We start from the raw sequence: 23,955 nt of genomic DNA, 5'->3' as shown, positions 1-23,955 counted from the left end.
GATGGAAAGCAGAAGCAGCAGCTGAGCCTCGTGCTGTGCTGCAAACATCTGCAAATCTATATGAAATGCACTGTGACACACAACACTGCTGCCCTGAGTTAACTTCAGATGTTTTTGCCTGTCTGTTGCTTTGGAGGGGACGTCAGCAGGAACGCTTGCCTATTTTGGATACAGGCACGTGGACAATAACCACCTCCTGATTTAAAAACAAAAGGGACGAAAGTAACTGCAGGGGCCCAGCGGAATTACAGGTCGGGAATAAGCAGTAGGCTGTGCAGTGCATGCCAGAAAGCAGATCTGATTTGCTCAAAATTTCACCTGAGCTGATATCCGGGCGAATGTGGCATGACCCACAGAACTGCTCCTTCCCTGAACTGGAAGAAAGTGTTTCCATACTCTCTAAAGTACACCCGTTGCAGCCTGAAGAGAAGAAAGTCAGACAGAAAACCAGCACAGTGGCTCAGATGACTGTTCAGCAGCCAGAGAACATCACTCATCACCCAGAGGCTTCCAGCGAGGTGCTGCACGTCACTACTTAACCGCCTCACGCGCCAGCAAAGCCCAGAACCCCACCGGTGCTGGCTGCAGGGTTTGCTGCCCATTTCCTCCACGGGGGACCAGCAGCAGAGCATGCTGAGTGCAGATGGGACAGCCCGCGCTCTCCCGCCGGTTACCTGGCCGGTTATCTGTGGGCGGTGACAGGAGGTCTCTCATCTGAGCGTCCTTCAGTCCTTCTGCCCACTGCACGTCCAGAGTTCGGAGTAAAGGGCAGCTGGAACTACAAAGTGCTGACACTGCTATCCATGAGCACCCTGATAACAGCAGGTCTCGGAGACCTGCAGATACAGAAGAGATTGGAGCACACGGCCCACGCAGAGAGGCACCCAGCGATCTGCTCCCACGGACAGGCTGAGCTGAGCCCAGCGCTGCTCCAACACACCCCAATGTTCCGGGGCACGCAGGGACCCCAGGAGCCCCCCACCCAGCCGTCCCTCTGCCCTGCACCCAGAACCTCCATTACAGTGGGGGAGGGGGGAACAGTCCCCCAGCATCCCCCAGCTGAACCGGTCAGCACAGGCACAGCACTTACTGGCCAACACCTGCCACAAATCAGTTTGCTAGAATGCCAAGCAGTCACAACAAAACTCATTTTAACATGCTGATGTTCTGCTCCTCTGTATGTACTCCTCCTTTCAGATAGCTGGACCCCTTCACACCCTCCTCACAGATAACAGTTTACATCTAAACTGGTTTGCTAAGGTCTGATGAAGCAGTCAAAAAACCATCGCTTACCTGGCAGTCTGTTGATAAGCCAGCTCAGCTGCTTTTTAGATATATTTGTCCAGCTAAGATCAAGGGTTACAGGCTGTCTCCTAATAATGCCACTAAGCATAAGTGGAGTGATGGATTTACAATGGTTTAAATCTATTTTGGTCCATAATCTTTTGTCACAGCACCTACCCAAAAAGAAAAAAAGTCAACAGCACTTGAATTTGGCACTTGTTTCAATTTCTGCAAGACTTTTAAAAAGCATCACAGAACTACGGGGAGAACGACAGCATTTAACTAAAACTAGCAAAAATAAAGCGAAGTGATGCTGAGGTAAGTGCACCAACAAACAGCCTCACGTAGGTTTGAAGTTTCCTGTCAAGTCTGCCTCACAGCGAAGTACGGAATTATTTCTACTGAATTATCACTGCCAACATCATAGGATCCCATTTTAAGTCACCACAGCATTTATTAAAATCTGTCTTGTAGCCTGAAAACAAGCACCTTCCTTCTTACCTTCTGAATAAAAAGAATGGTTTCATGTGTTTCTTGTCCTGATTTCCCCCACACTTTCCCTATGCAAAACAAATTCTGTTCCTGTTATTCCCATGTGCGTTTCTGCGCTCTCTTTATGGCTCCCTAAGGGCCACAAGCAACAAATCCGAATGGGTTTGCAGTATTCTGCATTTTCCTGCATTTTGCATTAGAAAACGCCATACTTAAACTGAAAAATCATCCAACACCTGTGGCACTGAGAAACCCGTGGAGAAAGGGCTCCATGGGCATCGCCTTGCGCCACACTACCAACCTTCCTGTCATTTATCCAGGTTTTGCTAGACTGCGCTACCGAGGGGCCTCTGCCATGACTCGCCCATCCATGTGCACATTATGGCTGAATATGAGATGACAGCCAACAAGATACTTTGCTGCGAGTGCACTGAAACTCAGCAATCTGTCCACTAATGCTTTCTGTGGTGGTGCAGTCACTGTCTGTGTCAATTTTTACGCTCTGACACTCTGAGCACAGAACAATGAAGGACTCTTCCACAAGTTCTGCTGATATGGAATCAGCAGATGGGATTGCTCTGTGTGCCCTCTGCAGGGCAACAACCAGGATGGACCTTCTGAGGAGAACACTGAGGACACCAGAAGATCTTCACCATATCTCAACAGAGATTTAAGAGCTGAACTAAAAAAACAACTGCATCAGCAGCAAGAGCTCCTGGGGGCACAGCGACCCAGGCTCAGCCTGACCCAGACAGCATGTTCTCATGTGTGGGAACACTGCAGTGCCTGAGGACAGAACAGGCTGCTCTGGGCAGCACAGCTGCTGCAGGCTGATGCTCAGACACAGAGCTCTCATCAGAAGCGCTGGCAACTGCTGCTTGTGAGAAAGCACTAAAGACAAGCTGCTTCTTCAGACACTGCTGGGCACCCTCTCTCCTTGGGCTCAGTAGAACTCCAGGGACAACCTGCACACCTCTTTTAGTGCTCAGTCACCCACCTCCCTTCCGAGCCCATCCCCACCACACACAAGACCCAGCACGCTTTCCCACCCTCCTTACCATCTGTTCCAGGTCTTGCAAACTCTCATACAGATGCACAAGTCTCTATGACTGAGGTAGCTAAAGACAGCCATCCAGACTTCCCTCTGCATCACGTGGGCTGCCCCATCATCCAGGGGGAGCGAGTCCGGAGGGGGGCTGATGGGGGGCGGCCGGATGACGTGCCGCTCCATCTGAATGCATTTGGGAGGAGAGAGCGAGGGCGGGGGCCGGGCGATGCCGCGCGGTGTGCTCCGCAGGCTGGGGATGAGCGGGTGCCTCAGCTCCCGGGGAGTCCCGTTCAACCCTTTGCTGAACCTATGGAGTCTCTCGCTGTTGTTCAAGGCGCGCTTGGGTTCCTCGTTTTCGCTCTCGGGTTCAGATTTGATGGGTTGGTGATTCTCATTGGCAAGGCTGTTCTCGGTTTTTTGGATCTCTTGGTTGAGCTCCTTGCTGAGCTCCTTGCTCAGTTCTTTATTGGGAAGCCGCCTTTTCCGCCTCATCTTGAACTTCTTCTTGTCCCTGGGCTCGGCCCCCTCTGTGCTGGGACCCGCGGTGGGCGAGCTGGATCGCGACTGGTCGCTGTCCTTGGAGCGGGGAGGCGCTTCCGGCAGCTCGTCCTCTGGCTCCTGCTTGAGGCGCCGCAGGGGTTTGAGCAGGGCGCTCCGCTCATCCGAAGCCTTCCACGATCGCCGCTGAAAAGGAAGAGACAAGGGCTGACTACAGGAGCACCCAGCACGTGGCGTTACCCGGAACGCTGCTGCTCTGTGGGGCGGCGGTGCCTGGGAAACAGCTGCCTGCCTGCTCTGGGCCCACCCGCCCCAGCGCCAGGCTGCAGCCACCAGCCAAAGGCATCGAGCTGGAGCGCCATCGCAAAGGCAGGGAGCCCAGGATCGGCCCTCCGGACTCCAAGAGTGACAAATGCATTTATTCACCATGCATCACCTTGCAGACTTACGGGCCTTACTCATTACACAGCAGACAGCTTCCACATAGAAGGCAAACAGCATGCTATAGACAGCTCTCCCCCAACGGGCCAGAAGAAACCAGGCTTAAGATGCATTCACTGGGCAAACTTTCAACACTGGCTGACACACATGCATGCCAAATGGCCAAAAGGTCAATTTCTGAAAGCTCCTGAGGTGCAACCACTACTCGCACTGTGGCTGCGCTTCTGCTGTGATGACACCATTCCTGCTGGATGCTCAGAGCCTCGGGTTAAGCACACTCTGGCTGCCCCTTTACATCCTACTGAACTCGGTTCATCTTCTCAGGCTTCCCCACCTCCAGTGCGTGCGAACAGGGAATGCCAGGTGTGACACTGCCACGCGGATGAGCCCGCATGCTGCCACCATCTCTGATGCAAGGTGGGCTCATGGGGCTGGCAGCTTCTTCCCTGCCCTGGTTGCTGCTCGTTAAAGAGAACTGCGCTTCATTCACGTTAATCTAAACTTCTGATGCACGCCAGAGGGATACGGAAGAGATGTACGGACCAAAACCAAGGAAGACTTCAAGTCTGATTTGATCGCAAGAAAGAAGCTAGCATCTGTTAGAATGAAACAGCCTTAATAAGAAGAGATCAGGCCTGGCAAGGAAAGGTGAGCTGCTGTGAACACACCTGTTCTATCAGAACGCCCGTGTTCTGCAATAAACTAATTGGATCACATCTGTGGATGTGCTGCTACACCTCGGACTCAGCGCCGAGCAGAGAAAGCTGATCAACCCGTCCTTAAACATGTAATAAAGGAAGAGGTCACAGTACGTTAATGACAGGTTAGAAAACAGACAGGAAAATTAGAACATCAGATTACTGTCAGCTTGCAGCATCCTCCACACAGGGCACTGATGAGTGCGTAATTTAAAGGTATCAGAGTTCTGTTATTGCGGCAGATTGTGAGAGAGAAATCAATGCTTGTGCAGGGGGGGCTCCACGCTGTGATGCAGACTGCTGAGGGTGTGCGTGGCAGGAGCAAGATTCAGCAAGAGAGCAAAGCATCAGCACAGAAACTGAATTTTATTCCTTGGGGTCATCAAAACACAGTTTTTGTTTGTATTTTAACATGGGACATGAGAAAAAACAGACCCAGCCACTGCAGCTAACTCTTCTGAAGCATAAAGGCTTGCACGAGAGCGGTTTTTGAGGTGTAAAGGGCATAATAAAAATGCCCGCTCTGACACAAAGATATGAATGATACACTGGCTCACCATTCAGCCCACATGAGAAGGAGTAAAAGGGATGCAGAACATATCTATTATAAAGGCAAAGCACCTTCTTCCTGAAGAGTTTCTTCTTTTCCAAGTTTTAGCTGTTGAAAGAAAGAAAAAGTAAAAGCCCCACAAGATGACATTTGTTCTGCTGTCTGTTGAAGGTCTGGTGACTCACAGTGCCTTCCTGACGCGCTGGGGGCTTTCACGGAGCAATTCAAGCCATCCATAAACACTCCAGTGAGTCCGCAGGGATGGGAAAAGGAGATCATGGCCAAGAAGCAGACATGCATAACCTGCTGTCATGAATTTTGCTCTCCACCAAAGCAACGACAATCCCTACATTCCCACACTGTGGTGTTCTCTCTGCCAAGACTCAACAGGCAGAGCAACTACCAAGTCCTAGAGAACTGCAGTGCACGCAGTACAAGAACTGCCAGCGATCCCAGTTACAAACCATCCGACGTCTACTTGTAAGAGAAGTTGGATCTAAGTCCTCAATTCTACCTCTGGAAGCCAGCATTTCTCTACATCTCAAGTAGAACATTCTGTAATCCACACGGCAATTCAGAGTGTCTCTGCCTGGTCCAAGAGCTCTGACTTTTAAATTCAGGGAAAAGCTGCTACAGTGCTGCTGTGAGCAGCTCCTCCTCTCTGCAGGCTACAGGAGGTGTCATTCCTAAAAGTCCTCTGATCAGTTCTACACATTGTACATCTGTGAATCAGCCACAAAACAAGCAGCCACGCGCCACCAAGTGGCAACAGATGAAAAGGTTTCCATAAAAAAGTGATTTTCACTTTGTTCCTACTCCAAGCATCTTGCAGTGACTTTTTAGTTAAAGTGGGTTTTCCAGCATTTTGAACAAACCAACAGCCACAGCCCAGTGTTGTCAGCCTCTGAATGTCAACCCGAGCTTCACCGTTCAAACTACTGTCCTGTTAGACAAGCAGTTTTCAGGAAGGGAGGTAAAACATCGCAGTTTCTTTTGTAGCAATCTGGGATTTCAAGACGAGGTACAAGCCAGAAGGCAAGAGACATCAGCCCCAACCAGCCCACGCGCATCTGCGTACGTACATAAGGGTTTGTCATACCCGTTTTCTCATAGAGGGTTCCTGGGGTTTCTCAAATTTCCTTTTCCTCCGCAGATGTACTTCGTCTGACTTTCTCCTCAGAATTGAGTCAACTTGAGGCTTTTTGGAATGTTCCTCAGATTTCCGCCTGGGAGTTTCTTCACAGTCCCCTTTCCGTTTTGCAGCATCTGTTACTTCCTTATTGTCTCTGTTCATTTTCTGTTCCTTCAGCAATGAGCCTGGGAGATTTGATGCGTATTTGAATCCTGGTCCGCGCTTTTGCTTGTACGCCAAAGAGACACAAAACACAAACAAACTTTATATCTTATGCCTTTCTCAGCTATTTATGTACGTTGCCTCCAGCACTGGTGGGTTGATCACTTTGTAACAGACAAAATCATTAACATGGAGTTACAGTAGAAGCAGTTTCAACCTTTAAGAAGTTTTTATGCACACTTGCAGCCCCTCGCTTTACAAAAGAAAACAAAATAAAGCTTCCCTAATTCCAATAGAAACTTCAGGTTTCGCATGACCTTTTTTCTTTCCTTTTTACACAATCCAAAGAGTTATCTTAGAATTTAGCATGCAGCAATGCACAGAACTAACCTAAACACTCTCCAGGTTTTGGGTGAAGTGTTAGTGCGTGGAAGAAAAATAAAAGATGATTAGGGAACAGAAAGCCAACAGCTTATTTCCTTTGACTCAACTGAATTGAACACAAAAACAAAAGCGGTACTGGGCAAAATTATACCTACAAGCCAGAGGGAACGTTTGAGATCTTGTATTTCATTCCAGCACCACTTATCCCCATTAAACTCACTTTTCCAGTTTTCCCTGCATGGTTGCACTTTGGACACTCCCAGCAGTTCGGCAGCTCGTCGTTAACCACACCATCTGATTCCTTCACCTGGTGAAAGAGAGGCACAACTCAATTCACAGACAAGCTCAAAGAAGCTGCAGAGGTCTACAGGTAGACCACTCAGAGGCATTTCTCACAGCTCTGTGTTTTCTCTGATCCATTGCTGCCCTCCCGAGAGCCCCAGGAAAGAAACCCGGCTCCCTGCAGGAGCAGAGCACACCCCACAGGATCACCCTCAATATAACATCCATGGGAGGAATGTGTGGTGGCCAACCTGGTCCTTGATAAAGGCTTTGGGTCTGGGCTTTGTGTGAAGGTCAGGGACAATCCCAATTACTGCAGGGCACATTCTGCTCTTACAAAAATGATAAGGAAAGAAGCCACCCGCCGTCCTGACTGTAATCATGCCATCTCCAAACGTCCTCCCACACCCCTGATCTGAAAAGCCATTTCCCTCCCTGAAGTGCCTCAATAGGAAGGGATTTTTCCCATACGCACATTCTCATACATTAATACTGTTGGGCATTTTTAGAAGCAGAGCACCCTGCACTGTAATCAAGTGTGCCTTACAATATTTTTCTTTACGGCTCAGAGTGAGCAGCCCCGTGTGCACAGCCCCCAGGCTCACGTGCCAGCAGAACGCTGGCTGCCAAGCCAGCTGGAGAACAGCAAACTTCTATTCAGAGGTCCAGGCAAACAAAAACATTCTCAGGGCTTCTGACACCCACAGCTAGCGTAAGGAAGAGAAGTGCTTACTGCTTTGCTGCCTCTGAGAGACTGTGACATTCTGCTCTTTGAAAAACGCCCATTTGGTGTTGTCACATCACAAGGAAAGCACAGCCCTGCCCCACACGGCTCCTGCTTCCTCAACTTCTGCAGAGGAGCCCTCATTACATTCCAGACAGGAGAAGGGTGTTTCTGAAACGCAGTTCCTTTGAATGAAGCCGAGGAGGAACAGTAGAGCTAAGCTAAAAAGCAGCCTCCACACAAAGACATAAGCTCACTGATGGCACGTTCGCATCTTAAGGATTAGTTACGTGGTGTTCAAGAGGTGTCTGGATGAGGTGCTACGAGATACGGTTCAGTAGCTTGGTGGGTAGTAATGGTGACAGGTTGGACTAGATGATCTTGCAGAATCACAAGGTTGGAAAGGACCTATGATTCTATGACTTAGGCAAAAGCCTCAAGGAAAAAAGAAAACATTTTATTACTGTAGTAGCACGGCTCTGCTGTCTGCAGTCAAGATGAACAGCTGGGCATTGGCATCAGCAGTACAGTAGCAGGAGCCGGCTGCTGGAACAGGCAAGGGCAGAGCTCTGCAGATTTTTCTTGTTTCTGAAGCATTTCCTCCTCCCAGCTCAGTGAAAACGTGTGAGCTGTGCAGGAGCAAGCCCTGGGATTTAGGGAACTGCTTCCTCCAGAACTGAGCCAGACAGCAGCCATTCGAGTTTCACCATCCAGCAGGAGTGATGACATGTCAGCCTTTCCCAGCAAGTCTTTGGGAGTTAATAAACGAGTAAATGAAGTGGGCAGAATTTAAATACTGGTTTTATCACAACTGTGTGCCTTTGAACCTTCTTTCCCATGGTAGGTGTAAGATACTCCAGGAGCTGTTGTATACATCTCTGCCTCAGGGGAGCAATTCCTGGCTCAAGCCCAAGTTGGGAACAAGTTATTTCCCGCACTGAATACAGAACAAATGCTACCAAAGGGAAAGCATTACAGCTCCGTCCCTTCTGAAGAGTTTAAGGAACTGAACAGATGTGAGGAACTGTAAGCAAACTAATTAGACACAAACAAACCTGCCACTGAATCCGTCCCAAGCCTTCTAGGCTGGGTGGGAGCCAGTTCTGCATGTTTGCTACCAGCAGCAGGTGGGCGTCTGAGCCATGGTGGGAGGCACCTCCACTGCATGCCTGCAGCACCAGGCAGCCATTCACAGCCTGAACACAAGACTGAGTCACATAATACAGAGACCCCAGGAGCCAATCTGTTATCAGCAGGTGAGAGCTGTGAGTCCTGACAGTGCAGAGGCTGAAGTAATGCAGGTAGAAACACACCTGGTCTGAAGACAGTGGCAGAAAAGCAGCTGTGCTGGAGGAGGACTTTGTTTTCTCAGTTATTTATTTTTGCTGTTCTGTCAATGCACCTAGAATACTCCCTCATTTCTATCAGTCTCACTCTATCTACCAAAGAACAGGATTCTTATGAAGAAAAATTCTTCTTAAAGAAACTGCATCAGATCCTGCACTTGGTCACCTGTGCAACTAAGGATCTGACTCACAGCAAGAAAAATCCATCAATACTGGTTCAATACAAATGCCCTGCAACAATAAAAGACAATATCCCTCTGAAAATCTCAGAAGCTCCCTCTGAAAGCAGCACTGGGCTTATGAAAGGCTTGCCAAGATGATTTTCTCAAGGAACTATTCAGAAGAAAGAAGCTGGACAGTCAGCCCTTAGCAATGCCATTCAAGACTCCCCTGAAGCCAGCTCAGCTCTTAGGCAATGGCAGAGGACAGACCTATCAGATGCCCTACGAGGTCTTCTGCTGTTTCATGGAGAAAATTCACTGACCACAAACAAAGTCAAACAGTGAAGGTGGAAGAGGATGAGCTCCAAACCAGTGGAGTGTCTACACACAGCCCTGCAGTGCCCGAGATCACACGTGCCAGATGCCTGCTGGAGATGAAGCCATGGCTGACACGTGGCGCTGCCTGAGCAAGACAGGATGGGACTTCCTCTTGGTGCACAACCCTGGGCTGCATCTGTTTCCAAAGGTGTTTTCCATGCAGACTGAGGGCTCGGCCCATACCAGGGCTCAAGCACCTCATAAACAGGGCATCCCTTTGTCCCACAGACAACTATGGAGCCTGGCAATAAGCAGCAATGAGGGAACCAAGGAAGAGATTCTGTTCTTTTGTGCTTCTCCACACAGTCTCCTCTCATCTTCTAAAATGATGATTCTGAAATCCTCCTGCTGCCCTTTTGTTTCTGTAAATAATCAATAGTTATCCACCCATTCCAGCTCAGCAGATGCACTGAGAAACTGAAGTAAAAGACACACACAGCACACTGCTAATCTCCCATTATTTAACTTTCAGAAATATTTCAAGCAATTCTGTGCTCCTAGTTACCAAAACAGCACTCAGAACATCTTTTATAAGCCTAAAAGAACAAACGGCCCCTGCCTGATTTCACAGGTCTGACCCACATCCTGTGCAAATGGTCCCAGACATGGGACAGTGAGAGGAAGCCATACTTCAACTGTCACCAAACAGTGACCCTGTCCTCAGGACCTGGATACGAGGCATTGCTGGCACTGCCAGAAAGGAAGAGGAGTGCAGGGCACTTGGGGGAAGGAACAGAAGAGCAGCAGCTGCAAGACAGAACTGAGGTTCCTCTGGAAATGAGCTCCTCCTTCCCTTGCTTCTTCAGCCTTTGAAGCCTTACTTTATGCAGAGCCAAGCACACCAAGCTCCTGTTCAGAGCCCATCTGTGGCAGGAGCTGCAGGTACCCCACTCTTCAGTGTAATTCTGGCTTGCCAGCTACCTGCTTTCTGCTCCAGCAAGTCACACACATCCCTCAGTGCAACATGGCATACAGCACAGAAGCAGTGAAAGGCCGGGACAGCATCACCCCAGGCCTGCATAAGGAACACATCTCCATGCCCAGAGGGACCAAGGGCTGCTTTCTAGGGCATGGTACATCAGAATACATTTTGCTAAGGCAAAATCACCTCAACCATAAACAAATCAGCAACAGAGAACACTGAGCAGCCAAGACACAACCAGTTTTGGAGAAAGCAGGCTTCTAAGTGCTCAGACACAGGGATGTGCCCAAAAATACACTTCTGTTACCAACCAAGAGAACAGTTGTTCACAATACTCCATTCAGCCTGAAACTTGCCCAGTTTGCTCTCTAGAGCTGCAGTCTTCCTAGTGCAATGTCTGCTTCCACCCTTAAGGCCAGCTGCCACTAAAAGGCATATCTGTGCCTGGACAAACACAAACAGCAAACCACTCATTTGTACTCTGCTGATACAGGGCTGCAAATAAGTCATCCAAAGCTACAGGTAGATTTTTCTGTCCTCTGGAGCTTGCCAACTGAGATGCCTTACTTCCTTACACTCCCTTAGACAAGAAGCAATAAATAAATGAAATAAACCACAAACATACACCCACATGTTGCTGCCTTGCTTTGAGCAGGCTGGTCACATCAGAAGAGAGGACCCTCCTTCAGACAGGACCATTCACACCACAGCTATCCGTCCTGTTTCTCACACCAACTCTGGGTTCATGTAGTTCCCAAAGGTGAAAATGTGAAAATTTCTTAATTTCTGTGCCCTACTTCTACATTCAGGTGGTATCTAATCTTCCTGTTTGTTTGTTTCCAACAGGTATTTCATCCTTTCACTCACCTTAAGGCATCCTGGGTGTATTATTTCATTACAAATGGAGCATTCCATTAGCATGAGATTAAACTTGCTCTCCTCCTCTTCCACAGTGTCCTCTTTCCCAGCTTCTCCACACACCAGACATACAGCAGTATGAGGCAACACCGGCTGTTTACACATATCAGAAGGAAGTCTTGATCAGGGCACATAAGACACATGGGAACAGAAGAATTCAAAATGCATTTACAGTATTTTCATTCCAAAGGGAAGATAAACAGGGCTTAATTGTGCAAACTGCTGAAGGCTCCATCCCAGCAGATCAACAAAGGCGAGAAAAACTGGTAACAACTGGGGCTGGATACCCAGAGCAAGCATCACAGGACATGTTCAGGGAATGAAAGTGCCCTTCCTGCTGCAGCAGAAGTCCATGGGGAATTGCAAGGATGAAAATGACTTTTTTTTTTTCCCAAGGTCTCTTTAATCTGTGAGCTGACAGACATTGGCACAAGAGTCACTTTACTACAGTACAATGGGAGGGGAAAGAAGCAACCTAGAACATCACTATTCACATCCACTAAGCTTCACAATCTAACAATTTGGCAGCTCCCCTGTTTTACAAGCAGGGCAGACAGATGTTATGGGACCCATCCAGCCCTCATGGCAAGCCTACAACAGGACTAAGAACAGACCTTTTGCTGACTGACAGCCTATTATAGGAGGCCCTGGTCCAAACGAGAGCAAGTGCAGAAAGCACTGCACAGACACTTAAAAAGAGGATTTCTCTGCCCAAAGTGCCACAACTGCAGTTATTTTCTGTCCTTTGCTGAGGGAGAAAGGGAATGGCAGCATATCATATATCCATCACCTATGTCAAAGCACTGAATGCCAGTCTAATTAAAAAGCTACCTTCATGACAGTGGGAACATACTTCTAGTTTGCCACAGTAAGGTACAAGCCTCCTTACAAGAAATAAAAGGAAGACCCTCACAAGAAGCTGGCCATAATGTGAATTATACTGATAAGGATGCCAACTTAACTATCAAGTAGCCAGATGCACAGGTGTGGCTTTTCATGGCAAGGATCTCTCACTGAAGGAGTGAATAAAGTCTGCAAGTGAAACACTGCACACTGAATCAAATTTATGTAGCAACAATTCACCCTTCAGGAAGTTTCAGACAGAGAAAAGAAACCATGCTAAGCCATCACAGAGCACAGTGTGCTGCCCCAAATCCCAGCGTCAGACACAAGCTATGGCAATACTTTCTGCTTTCTCATGTCAGTACTTACCCATGCTCCATTTTAACAGCATTCAGCCAATGCTATTAAATTCCCAACCCTCCTCCACACACACAGTAGGAATCCCCAGGACTCCATTCCACTGGCAAGTAAAGCAGAACAAAGCCAAGGCACCCAGAGCTGGGACAGCCCTGTCCACTTGTTCTGTCCGATCTCCCACAAGACAACCATCTACAACTGCACACAAGGAACAAACATCCCAGCAACAGCACGATTAGTCTTGCTGGAAGCAAGGGTGTGCAGGGAATCTCTTTGTGCCCCAATTAGCTGTGTCCCACTGACAGACTGGAGCAGAAGCTCTGCTACTATAGCCTAGCTTCCCAGCAGAGCCCCCACGCTCCCTTCAGACAGCCTCAAGTGTCCCTGGCACTCCTGCTTCCCTTCTTGATTCAACTAGTGATGCAGAGGAGTTTCCTGTTCTCTGAATGGCAGTACAGCCTCTCTTAAAGCTTTGGAGTTTAATGAAAGTCTGTGCCTAGTTAATATTGCCAGTGTTATTAACCAGAGGAAAGCACAATCCCAGAACTGTGGAGATCATTACTTTCACAGAGCCTTGCTTTGGTGGCTTCTTTTAACTGGAAGCTGTTGGACGTGCACCACAATACATTACTACTGTGATTATTAGACAACATAATGAGCAAGAGTAAAGACAACAGGATTGCTCATAGAAATGTAAGGTACTGTACAACAGTTCAACTTGTTATTTTTCCACCCTTTTGCTGTTCTAAGAAAGTCTGCAACATTCCCACTGTTTCTCCAAGGAGGACTCGCAAAGAACAGAGAGACCTCCTGAGCACACGCAAGGGTGGGACAAAGAATCAAAGCACCCTGGCTACTAAGCTCTGTGCTGCAAGCACAACTCCTGGAAATAAAACAGCAGATATCAAGCAAAAAAGAAAAATATTTTTTTGTAAGAGAGAGGAAGATGAGAACCAAGTTCATCTCCTCCAAAAAGCTCAGCATGCATGTGAAGATTCAAACACCTTCCTACGAAAACTTGCTCCATCAGTCAGGACAAGGCAGCGTGCTGCAGCCCTAACGTAATCTCCCAACTAAAAAGGCAGCACGATTTCTCTATTTCTTCCCTTGGAGAATAATAAATTCTTCATCCACGCTGTTCAATTCATGCCACACTCCAGGAAATCAAGTGTTCAAAGAAAAGACACTTGAGCTGCAAAAGCACTCTGTGGAAAGGTAGACATTCTATGTACTTTACTAAAAGATCCAGGAGAGCCAAATCCAATCCTCTATCAAGAGCACTGCATGGCTTGGCACAGGACATGGTGTGAGTAACCACGAGTACCTACTGGAAACCCTAAGTGCTTACCAGTTTTTAAAACCCAACCCAAGCCATTTACTGCCACCATTTCAGTTTCTTCATCAGAATTAAATATAAAAAAAAATGTAAGTGAAAGTAACCATAACAAGACTAAATCGCGAGAAATCAGCATAGCTTGCATATAGCATAGCATTTCAGTTATGAATGCACAACATTGCTTTCCTTAAAAACAAACAAAAAACCCACCTCCAACAACACTACAAATAAGACCTTTCTGAAGAATTAAGGGAAAAGCTAACATCAATTTTTCCCCTTGCTTGAGACCACTGTGGACAAAAAGCCCGAGGAGAAGCTCAGTGAGAGTCGATACGAAAGCAATGATTCAGAACCTCATGGAAGACTAACCTGTCAATATGTGTTAAATACAAAGCTCTCTCTTATGACTCCAGAATCTTCTGGGTGATATATCACAGTAGCTCAGGAAAAGTGTCTCTGACTACCTGCTAGCCCTGTTCTGATGCTTAGCATCTCCCAGCAGCCCCATCCAGCCCCTGAGGGAGAAAGGACGCCAGGCTACGTGGCTCTCTGGCACTTCTCCATCAAAACCTCACATATACGTACGTAAGTGGAAATGAATCGAAATTCACATCCCAAGTAGCCTGTGGCCACCAATGACAAAGTCTTGTAGGATGCCAGTCAAAGATTTCTCCTTATCTTAAAGGAGTTAAGCAGCTAAGATGGTAAAGACCACTGCAAGGCACTGCAAGAATCTCAGAGGCCCAAACCAAAAAGGTCTCTTCTCCTTTTAATGAGAGCTTCACACTCCTCCCCCCCTTCCCCAAATCCCAGAATCTCAGAGCGAATGAGTGCCAATTTCTGGTTTACTGATTATAACCACATCAACCTTCCATATTACTGAGAATGGAAGCCACGTAAGTACATTTTAGGAGTGCTCTGGTTTGAAACTTTGGGATAAATCAAAAGTGATGGGAAGAAGAGATCATCTGAACTGCAGGGGTGCAAATTACACTGTTTTACCCAACGCACTTCAGAAACTTCACAGTAAATAGCTCTCAATTCCACACCTTGTCACCAGATGCCAACACAAGAAAGAAATCTCCACAAGAACTGTAGCAAGAGGTTTACTTACTGCGATACACTGCCTCATAATGCAGGACTGTTTCATCCTGCCAGGCCCCCCAAACTTCTTCATGTCTTTGCAGAAGTGACACTCGCCACACTCTGTCCGCAGGCACGCCTCGCACTTGCGGCATCGCGTCCTCCTGCGGCGCGCCCCGGCCGTGCTCCGGTTAGCTGCGAGCTTCACCGCAGAGGCAGCGCCCAGCTTCCCTTTGGGCCGTCCGACCGCCCTGTTCTGAAAGAGCCAGACACACGAGGTTAACTCACATCCCACTTACCATCTAAACAGCAGAAATTCCTTCAATGGGAGCTGTACGCATCTTAGATGTAAAACTGACAGATGTATCAAATATACACAGATGGCTAATGCCCAGCAGATGCGTACAATCATTCTTACAGCTAAGGAATTCCATTACCTTTTGAGGAAAAGATGCATTGTGAAAAAAAGACAAAGAAATCGAGGCTCCAGTGAGAGATGCCAAACCTAATGCTAGCCCAATTCAACAGGAGGGCACTGACTATGCACAAGTCAACGCAGGACCAAGTCCCACATGACACACTTGGCTTAGGTCAAAGACGTAATCTGTGCCATGGCTGAGCTCGGCGCTGCGAGCTCCTAGGACTGTGCTCAGGTTAGCCACAAGGTTTGCTTTCCTCCTTCAGATATGGAAGAGCCCAAGGAGACAGCAAAAGTAATTATGAGGCTAGATATGGCAGGGCAATGTTCAGCAACAGTAGCTCAAGTCACATCAACCTCCCTAATGGAAAGGGAAAGTATGAGCTACTGCCAAATGGCGAGGTAGGAAATAAAACACAAATACTACAAAAGCCTTCCAAAATAGCTTCCCTCGTATCCAATACCAGCAAGTGCTCCAAGCCAGAATACTAACTGATGCTGTGCAAAAAGGGCATCCCGGGTCTGGAATTCAATGACTTTTACGGTAGAAATTAAAGGAACCCAACAAGATTTTAAATGATTAGGTTAACTGCAACAGATTCACTCTACTTATCTAATTTTCACGTTCTAATAAGAAATTCCCTGTTAAGCATAAGAACATACATCCCAAGTCAAATATCCCTAACAAAGTCACTGTCTGAAGGTAATTACACACAGACTGGCTTGGCTCATCCTTAGCACTGATAGCTTTCGCTATAAAGATGACAAAAACAGGACCACAAAGCTCATCTGTGCTGTCCTGCTATACGTTTCTCACTTTCTGTGCATCTCAGCACACACAGCACAATCTAAGCAGTTTCACTTTCTGTTTGTGCTGCATTCTGGGCGATCACTGAGGTGGGACGAGGTGGAAGGAGGTGGACCGGAGGAAGCCAGGCAGAATTTCCACTGCAGCTTTTAAAAGAGCCAGGAAAACATTCTACCTGCTGCTGTGAAAGCTTCCCGAAGTGTCCTACTATACACTAACCCTGCCCACTGTAACTGAGGTGGGAGAAAAAACTGCTCAGCTGCTGCCAACGTTACACAGATTTCTACAAGTTTTAATTGCACTCCTCCAGAACAAGCTGGATCCCGCTGTGCTGTGTGAACACACAGAGGTGTAGCTTCCCATAGGAAACTGCAACAGACACACAGATTTCAGATCAATTTCAGACACTCTAAAGAATAAATATTTGCCTTTTAGACCAACATCGCTGCCTCTCAAGGATAAAGTCAGTGCTGGCAGGACTGGCTTAGCACCTAGATAAGAGATAATTTCCTTCCTCAGCATGAATCACCCCTCCGCTGTCTCTATTAGAGCCTCCACTGGCAAAGGAAATGAGAAAAACGAACCAAAGGGAGTAAGTTAAACTGAAATACACACAACAACCCAGGCAGCTCCTCTTCATCAACCGCATGCAGATGACTGTGAGTCCTTGACTCCTTCCCACTAGGTCTAAACACAATTTTTTTTAAAGCAACAAATACCACTTACAACGCCATCAGAATGGGCTTTTTCAAATGCAATCTCTCTCGAGGAAAATTCAGACTCAGTGCCCTCCCCATGAGAAAGGCAACGCCTGGCATAAGCACTGCACCACAGCACCAAGAGCCCAGACCTAATTGCGAGGACTGCATCTTAAGCACCAAGTCAGAGGGAAGACACAAGTGGTAAAAAGGCATTGCTTGAAGGTGGAATTTGAGATTCCTGATTAAAACATAAAAACAAAATAAAAAAGCAGGAAGACAAAGATATAAGAACAAGCCTGAAGCCAAAGCACAACTCAGATTTCCTTATAAACCACCACACAGCAGAAAGCAGGCAGGCAGATCTCTGCCTCACTCCATGGAACACACCTATCCAGCCCTTTTCATCGCTCATCAGGAAACACCAACAACTGTCCCAGCTGGGTCTGAGCACGCTGAGCAGCAGCCAGCTCCCAGCCAAGCCACCCTCAGCCCAGGATGTCCCAGCCAGCAAGGCTCGAGGGGCCTTGTAGGAATTCCCACTCATATCCAGTTTCAAGGGACTTTAACTTGGCTGCTTACAAATCTCACCAGCAGAAATCTGGCCTGTGGGTTGCTATCCCAGAAAGGGGCTGGGATTCAAGGGGAAGAAGGAGCCTCCAACACGACTTGGGGTTTATTTAGCACGTGGCAGACAGCCAGATGAATTCCAGGTCAATGCTAGGGAAGAGAAGCTGTGGGATTTCCAGCTCAGACTGTGGGTTTACTATCCAGCTGCCCTGGCAGGTAACCTGGTAAAGAGATCCCTGGTGGCTGTTTCCATTTCTACGCAGCAATTCAGGGCCCTCCCAGGACAATGCCACAGAACTGCCCCATGAATAGAGGGCAATGGTAAAAATTCCCCAGACTGGTTTACCACGGCAGCCAGAGAGCAGCAGCTGCCCAGCCACCATACGTAACACACTCTGGACTGCAAAGCTGCCTAACAGCAATGAATTTGGGATTACCCACTCACTCCTCAGATAGAGAGGGGGACAGATTTGCAAACTGATCTTTCAGAAGTGCTGAGCTCCAAACTCAGTGTGAATTGTGCTCCAGATGGACTACTGCTGGGGGAAGCAGACATCAGTGAGTTGAACCTTTGAACAAGGCTGTGTAGATGTGGGAGTAAGACCAGGTATCACAGTTTCAACTTATTCTGAACAAAAAGGAAATGCTGCCAGTTCTCGCTGCTTGCTTACAGATACTTTAGCACCCTCACAGCAGTTGTGAGCATCTGCTCAGGACCAAGACCAGGGTCAGAGGCAGCAGAGGCACTAAGGGAAGCGCAGCGCTTACTGCAAGAGAATCACAGCTTAGATGTTTATAGCAACATATTTCTGACCTTCACAGCTGCAAAGAATAACTTGAAAGATCCCAGACTAGCAAAAAAAAGTAGCAAAAGAATCTTTGGAGACAACACTAGAAGAGCTATCGGCTGTTAAAAGCATCACTAAGTAGGTGCTGATGCTCTCCAACTACAATCCCAGCACCACGCGTCCCTGCTGAAACTTCACATAGATGAAGGTCTGCTGATATCAGAAGACAGTCCAGGATGCTCCAAGAACACGGCCGACAAACGCTACAGCCCCGAAATCAGCTCTTCTGCAAGTGGCCTTGGTCTGGGCACATCTCACTCCAGAACCCAATTGCTGCCAGCAGCACCATATCACAGCTCCTGGAGAAATCCAGGGGCACGCACAGAGTCCATCTGAAGAGCTCAGCAACAGCCAGTGCTGCAGGACCCCAAAGCACTTCACTTCCTTAACCAAGAATGATCCCAACAGCTTATGTATCTGTTGTGTAATTCTCTCCAAGAAAAGACACCTTACAGCTGCAGTTTTCCTTGCTTCAAGGTGCTGTGCCACGTTAGTACATCCTTTCCACCTGCAGGATGGGAATGATTTCCTGTCGAAACACATGGACAGATTCACATTATGCTAATTTGGAGCAGTTTGACCAAGTCCATGCAGCAATACCAGCACTGAAAGAGGGAAGAGGACCTGGAAGTTCAGCAGTACTGGTCCTGTGCTTAGACCTTTTATGGCCCTGCATACCAACACAACTGTATTAAATATATGTATTCTAATACCATTAATCACCAGCAATTTATTTTCTGACAACTGATAAACAAATCCCAGAAAAAAAACTGATGTTAACCCACAATTCCTAACTGTTGTCTGCTAGAACACCACCTTGATGGGCTGGAATTGGACTGCTACTGGGCACTGGAGAAATCCCCCAAGTGCCAGGGAGAAGGAATCCAGCTGATTATTTCTTTGCCTCTCCACACCACATCAGAGGTGGGCAGAAGCTTTTTTTGACTCAAATGAGGGGGAAACACTGCAGGACAAGGCTCCCTGCTCACTAGATAAGCTCAGAGCAGCCAACAGTTCTTCAGCATGAAGCCCTTCAATCTCTTCAATGATTTACAGAAATCCTAGTAAGAGATGGAAGAAAGAAAAGGATGATACAACTGCAGGAATTCAGTGGCGATGAGAAGGCAGCTAGTTTAAGGCAGCAAAAATCATGTGGATGTCAATAACACCCTTAAAAGCTGTACAACTGAAAAGTGAAAGCCAACACCATGGATTTCACGTGTCTGACTACAGCTATCTGCCCAAAAGAGATCTCCAGTTTCCCCTAGTGGTAACAGCCACGTCACCCACATGTTCCTGCCACACTGGAGATGTCCCAGACCACCAGTAAGCAATAAGCATCAGGGCAGGGGAAGGCAGCACAACCAGCCACCTGCAGACAGGACCAAGCTCCTCCAGATGTTCCCATCTCCTCTGATTCCTACCCACAACCCTTCTTGTCCTCTCCTGCAGCTCCCAGGGACCACCACTAGGTCACCACATGGAGCTCCTCTGCTGAAGAAACAGAGCCATTTCCCGTAAGTCAGTGGAAGAGTTTGTACCTTGCAGGTCTGTCTGCACATTAGTGACACTCAACAGCTTTTCCACCAACAGAGCTACGTTGTGATACAGGTGTGACAAAGCTGCACATCAGCACTGATGCAAGTGCCCCCATTTATTTTCCTCCACTAGTGAGGAGGTAGAAGTTAGGCCTGGAGGATGGAATAAGATTTATCAGCAAAAATATGCTTTTGTAGATAAGCTGCATCTAAAGTAGAAGCTGTTATAAAGAATGACACCAGCAAACTGTACAGACTTGGAGCACCTTCCACAAACACAGCTTCTCTTCTTACTGCTGCTTGGGAGAAACTCCACCACTGCTGCCTAGGAACACTCTTCTCACTGTGTTTACACACAGCTCTGCTGGAGGAACTGTCACTGTCACAAACCATGTTGTGTCCTACCCCAAGCAGCCCAGCAGGTTAGGGCATGTGCCCAGGCCCTCGTGCTCCCAACCCACCAACGGTGCTGACTGCAGCGCAGTAAATCCTATCCACACCCGTGCTGCGAAACATGAGTCCTGACCTTCCTAGCCTAGCCATGGACTAAGGGTAAATGAGAGGTTGAAGGCAGAAGCTGGAAGAAACCAGGAGTGACACCACCACGGCTCCTACCCACACACCAAAATTGTGCTGCAGAGCTACACCTGTGGAGCTGGAGCGTTCCACCTGCTGCACACCTGGCACATCACCACAGAGTAACAGCCACCATCCTGGGCAGAAGGCAGGGTAACTGCATGTGTTAAAGCAGGCTCATATGAAAATCCAGCTGGAACCATGCTTGGGTCTGCACCGCTGAGGCTGTTTTAAACAAAGAGAAAGAAAAGCACAGCACAAGGCTTTGCACAGGTCATAGAGCTGTAATTTAAGTTCAAGAATTCCACAGAAAGGCCCTCCACTTTCTCACGTTATTTTTTGTTATGCTGTTAGATATAAAAATCTACCAAAACAAAGAATCCCGTGACACAAGCAACCTCCCAAATTCCTCCAGCCAGAACTTGCACCTTCCACAGTGAATTCACAGCTGGTGCAACACAGCTGAGGCTAAACTGCTCCCCAACCCATGAGCTCTTTAAAAGAACTATAATAAAAACTATAATTGCATCAGAATTGGGAAGCAGATTGAAGAGGCCTAGCGAGGGACAAAGTTTGAGGACGGGCAGGGGCTGAGAGCTGAGCAGTGAAGGAGCCCATGTGCTCACACCACCCACGGAATGCAGCGGAGCCTCAGTGAAGTGACTCCCCAAGACCTGGCCTGGTCTGAGCTGATATCGCAGCACAGCTCCAACTCTCCGTGTCCGCACCGGATCCATGCCCTGAGCACACCACAGTCAAACTTCCAGCTCTGTTCTCTCAGGGCAATGCAAAGTGAAGCGCAAGGAGCGAGGAGGGGTCTGGAGGACAGACGGAGCACCTGGCCCATGAGCTAACTTGTCTCTAGAAGCAAATGATGAGACTATCTGAAGGAGCAAAACACCCTGAATTATGAACAAAAAAACCGAGTTCACACTCAAATTGCATGCACATGTTTAACCCTATTCCCGGTGCATTTTCAATTGCTCTGCATTTTCAATTGCTCAGGTAGTTCTTAGAGAGTAAACTACTCGATCTAGAACATATGTTCTGGATTATTTTTCACAGATTACTCCATAAATCCAGAAAGTTTCTTCTTCTTCCCTCAAAGGGAAAGAAGAACCTTCGAAAAACAAACCCCACGAGCAGCAATAAAAGTTCTCATTTTAGCACGCACCCTCCGCTCCACACCTCCCATCCCCGGCCACGACCCTGCCCACGGACCCGGCCCGGAACGAGGCGCCGGGTCCCGGCACCGGAGCCCGAAGTCCCGCAGTCCTCCGAGGAAGCCGGCTACAAAACCCGACCCACACCCCACGACGGCCGCGGGGCCCCCCCGCCCCTCCTGCCCCGGGGGCTGCCCTGCCCTGCCCGGCCGGCCCCGCTCCCACCCGGGGCCCGCGGACACGCCCGGGGCCGCGGTGGCGCCTCCGCTCTCGCCGGGCCGGGCCGAGCTGGGCCCGCTGCCGGCCCCACATTGTTCCCGGCCCCGCTGCCGGCCCGGCCCGGCCTCCTCCCCTCCCTTCCCGCTGCAAACTTCGCCGCCCGCCCCGGACCTGCTCCGGCCCCGGCTCGGGCCCCGGTCCCGGCTCGGGCTCCGGTTCCGACTCGTAGTCCTCCTCGTCGGCGCTCACAGACATGGCCATGGCTCATGGTGGGCCCAGGCGGAGCCGAGCTGACATGGCTGGAGCGGCGCTGCTGGCGGAGCCCCGCTCCCCGCACACACACACATGCAGGAGGAGGAGGAGGAGGAAGGGGGCCGTGCATATTCATGCCAGGCAGCCAGGAAGGGGCCGGCCCCGGCGCCGCGGCCAATCGCGGCCCGCTCGCACAAAGCCGTTCCGCGAGGACGGCGGGGACGGCGCGGCCGCTCGGTGGGGCAGCGCCGGGCGGCGGCCCGGGGCCCCGAACCCCGAACCCGGCCGGGCCCGGGCGCCTGCGGGCGGGGATGCGCGCAGAGCGGGTGGCGGGGCCTGCGGGTGGGCCGGGCCGGGCCGGAGCGCGGAGACAAAGGAGCCGGGCTGCGAGCGGCCTGGGAGCCGCCACGGAGCCGCACTCCGCGGGAGCCGCTCGGCCCGGCCCGGCCCCGCTGCGTGCGCCGAGATGGCCGCCTCGCCGCCGGAGCTCCGAGCCCGGGCGGCTCGGCGCGGAGGGTCGGGACGGCCAGGCCCGAATCGCAGAGCTGTGAATTACGTTTCCCATTGGATTTCTGGGCCTTGCTTTCAGGGGAAGTCCCGCTTCCATTCCAGTTATGAGGGTTTTGCCTCTGGCTCCTACGCCCACACCGTCGAATTAAACATGAGATTAAATATTTGCATGTGCTGAGCAACCGAGAAGCCATAAAGCAGCAGACCTAATGGTCTCTGCATCAGGATTTCTGCCAAGTGAGTTCCAACTCCATTCCCCAGCCCCAATCACCACGTGGCCCCACAAACAAACACCCGTGGCTCTGCAGAGCACCACGCTGCCCTGCACCTTCACACCGCCTCGTGGCCCTGCTCCACCTAACAAAGTTCAGCCAAACTTTAACACAGCGGGCAGGTGGCTGCTGACAAAGCCAAGTGCATCGTGTAACGATGGCCCTTCCTCATTGTGAACGCGTTATATCTCCATTTCTTGTTTGCACTGCTGTCCTCTTGCCAGCCAACACATTATGGGAAGCGATGGTGCTGTCCCACGATGCCAGCAGCCAGGCATTCGCTCCCAGCCAGCCCTCGTCTCCTCGGGTTTCTCTCCCTCCATTGTGTTTGCACACAAGGCAGAGCTGGAGCAGATGAAAGCCCGGGCACGAAAGGCATGTGCCTAAGGCCTTGGCTTTCTGAATCACAAGGTTAGAGCAGAATCCAATGTTTTCCGGAGGAGAGGAAAGGGGGATGTACGTCTTGCTAGAGGCCTACAAAGGAGAGCTTGAAGATAGGAAGCTAGAGTAAGCGACCTGCTTGTAGCAGCATTGGTGCTCTGGAACAGCTAACATGAGGATACCCAGTCCCACACCTGCCCACGGGCTGACCTCCACATGGGGGAAAAAAAACAACCTGGAACCCCTCCCCCCCCCCACCAAGGCCACTCCACTACAAATATGATTCACAGCAAATTAGATCCCAACATACACCCTCCTCCCTTCTCTCACAACACATCTTACCACTCACAATACCCGCCTGGCCCACCAGCACAAAGTGCTAAGCTGCTCTCCTCAGCCACCCTGGGAGACTGCTCCATTCTGCCCCTTCCAGCAGCACAAGTGACGAATGAGCTGCAAGGCCCTGGCAGTGTTGCCCCAACCCTGCAGGTGTCTGAGGCCATGGATGGGCCCTGAGCAGCCTGAGTTGAGGGGCAGACAGCCCATGGGTTGGGGCCGGGGCATTTGAGGTCCCTTCCAAGCCAACCACGCTGTGATTCTATGTTCTACGAGCGGGAGGATGTACACACCAAGATTACAGAGTGATTTTCAGATGCTGGGTAA

At 49.4% G+C, this 23,955-nt stretch overlaps 1 protein-coding gene across 12 annotated transcripts in view; it reads right to left on the bottom strand.

Moving 5' to 3' along the window:
• The window catches only part of KDM2B (lysine demethylase 2B), a 103,239-nt gene that overhangs the window by 1,821 nt on the left and 77,463 nt on the right, over positions 1-23,955 (bottom strand). For 7 of the 12 annotated variants that reach the window (XM_042828812.1, XM_042828815.1, XM_042828817.1 and 4 more), the window contains 8 exons: positions 15,071-15,295; positions 11,370-11,513; positions 6,910-6,996; positions 6,111-6,380; positions 2,835-3,508; positions 1,294-1,457; positions 675-836; positions 319-420 (listed from right to left, as the gene is read on the bottom strand). In XM_042828812.1, coding sequence (XP_042684746.1) covers positions 319-420; positions 675-836; positions 1,294-1,457; positions 2,835-3,508; positions 6,111-6,380; positions 6,910-6,996; positions 11,370-11,513; positions 15,071-15,295 — 1,828 coding nt within the window. The remainder of the gene's footprint in view (positions 1-318; positions 421-674; positions 837-1,293; positions 1,458-2,834; positions 3,509-6,110; positions 6,381-6,909; positions 6,997-11,369; positions 11,514-15,070; positions 15,296-23,955) is intronic. The other 5 variants (XM_042828814.1, XM_042828819.1, XM_042828820.1 and 2 more) reach the window with 5 other exon arrangements.

The sequence above is a fragment of the Centrocercus urophasianus genome, unplaced genomic scaffold (assembly GCF_019232065.1).
Source record: "Centrocercus urophasianus isolate 14NV4802_14NV808 unplaced genomic scaffold, USGS_Curo_1.0 seq_30, whole genome shotgun sequence".
Lineage (NCBI taxonomy): Eukaryota > Metazoa > Chordata > Aves > Galliformes > Phasianidae > Centrocercus > Centrocercus urophasianus.
Note: the sequence above shows the minus strand (reverse complement) of the source record. Positions and strands in the feature narration are given on the sequence as shown.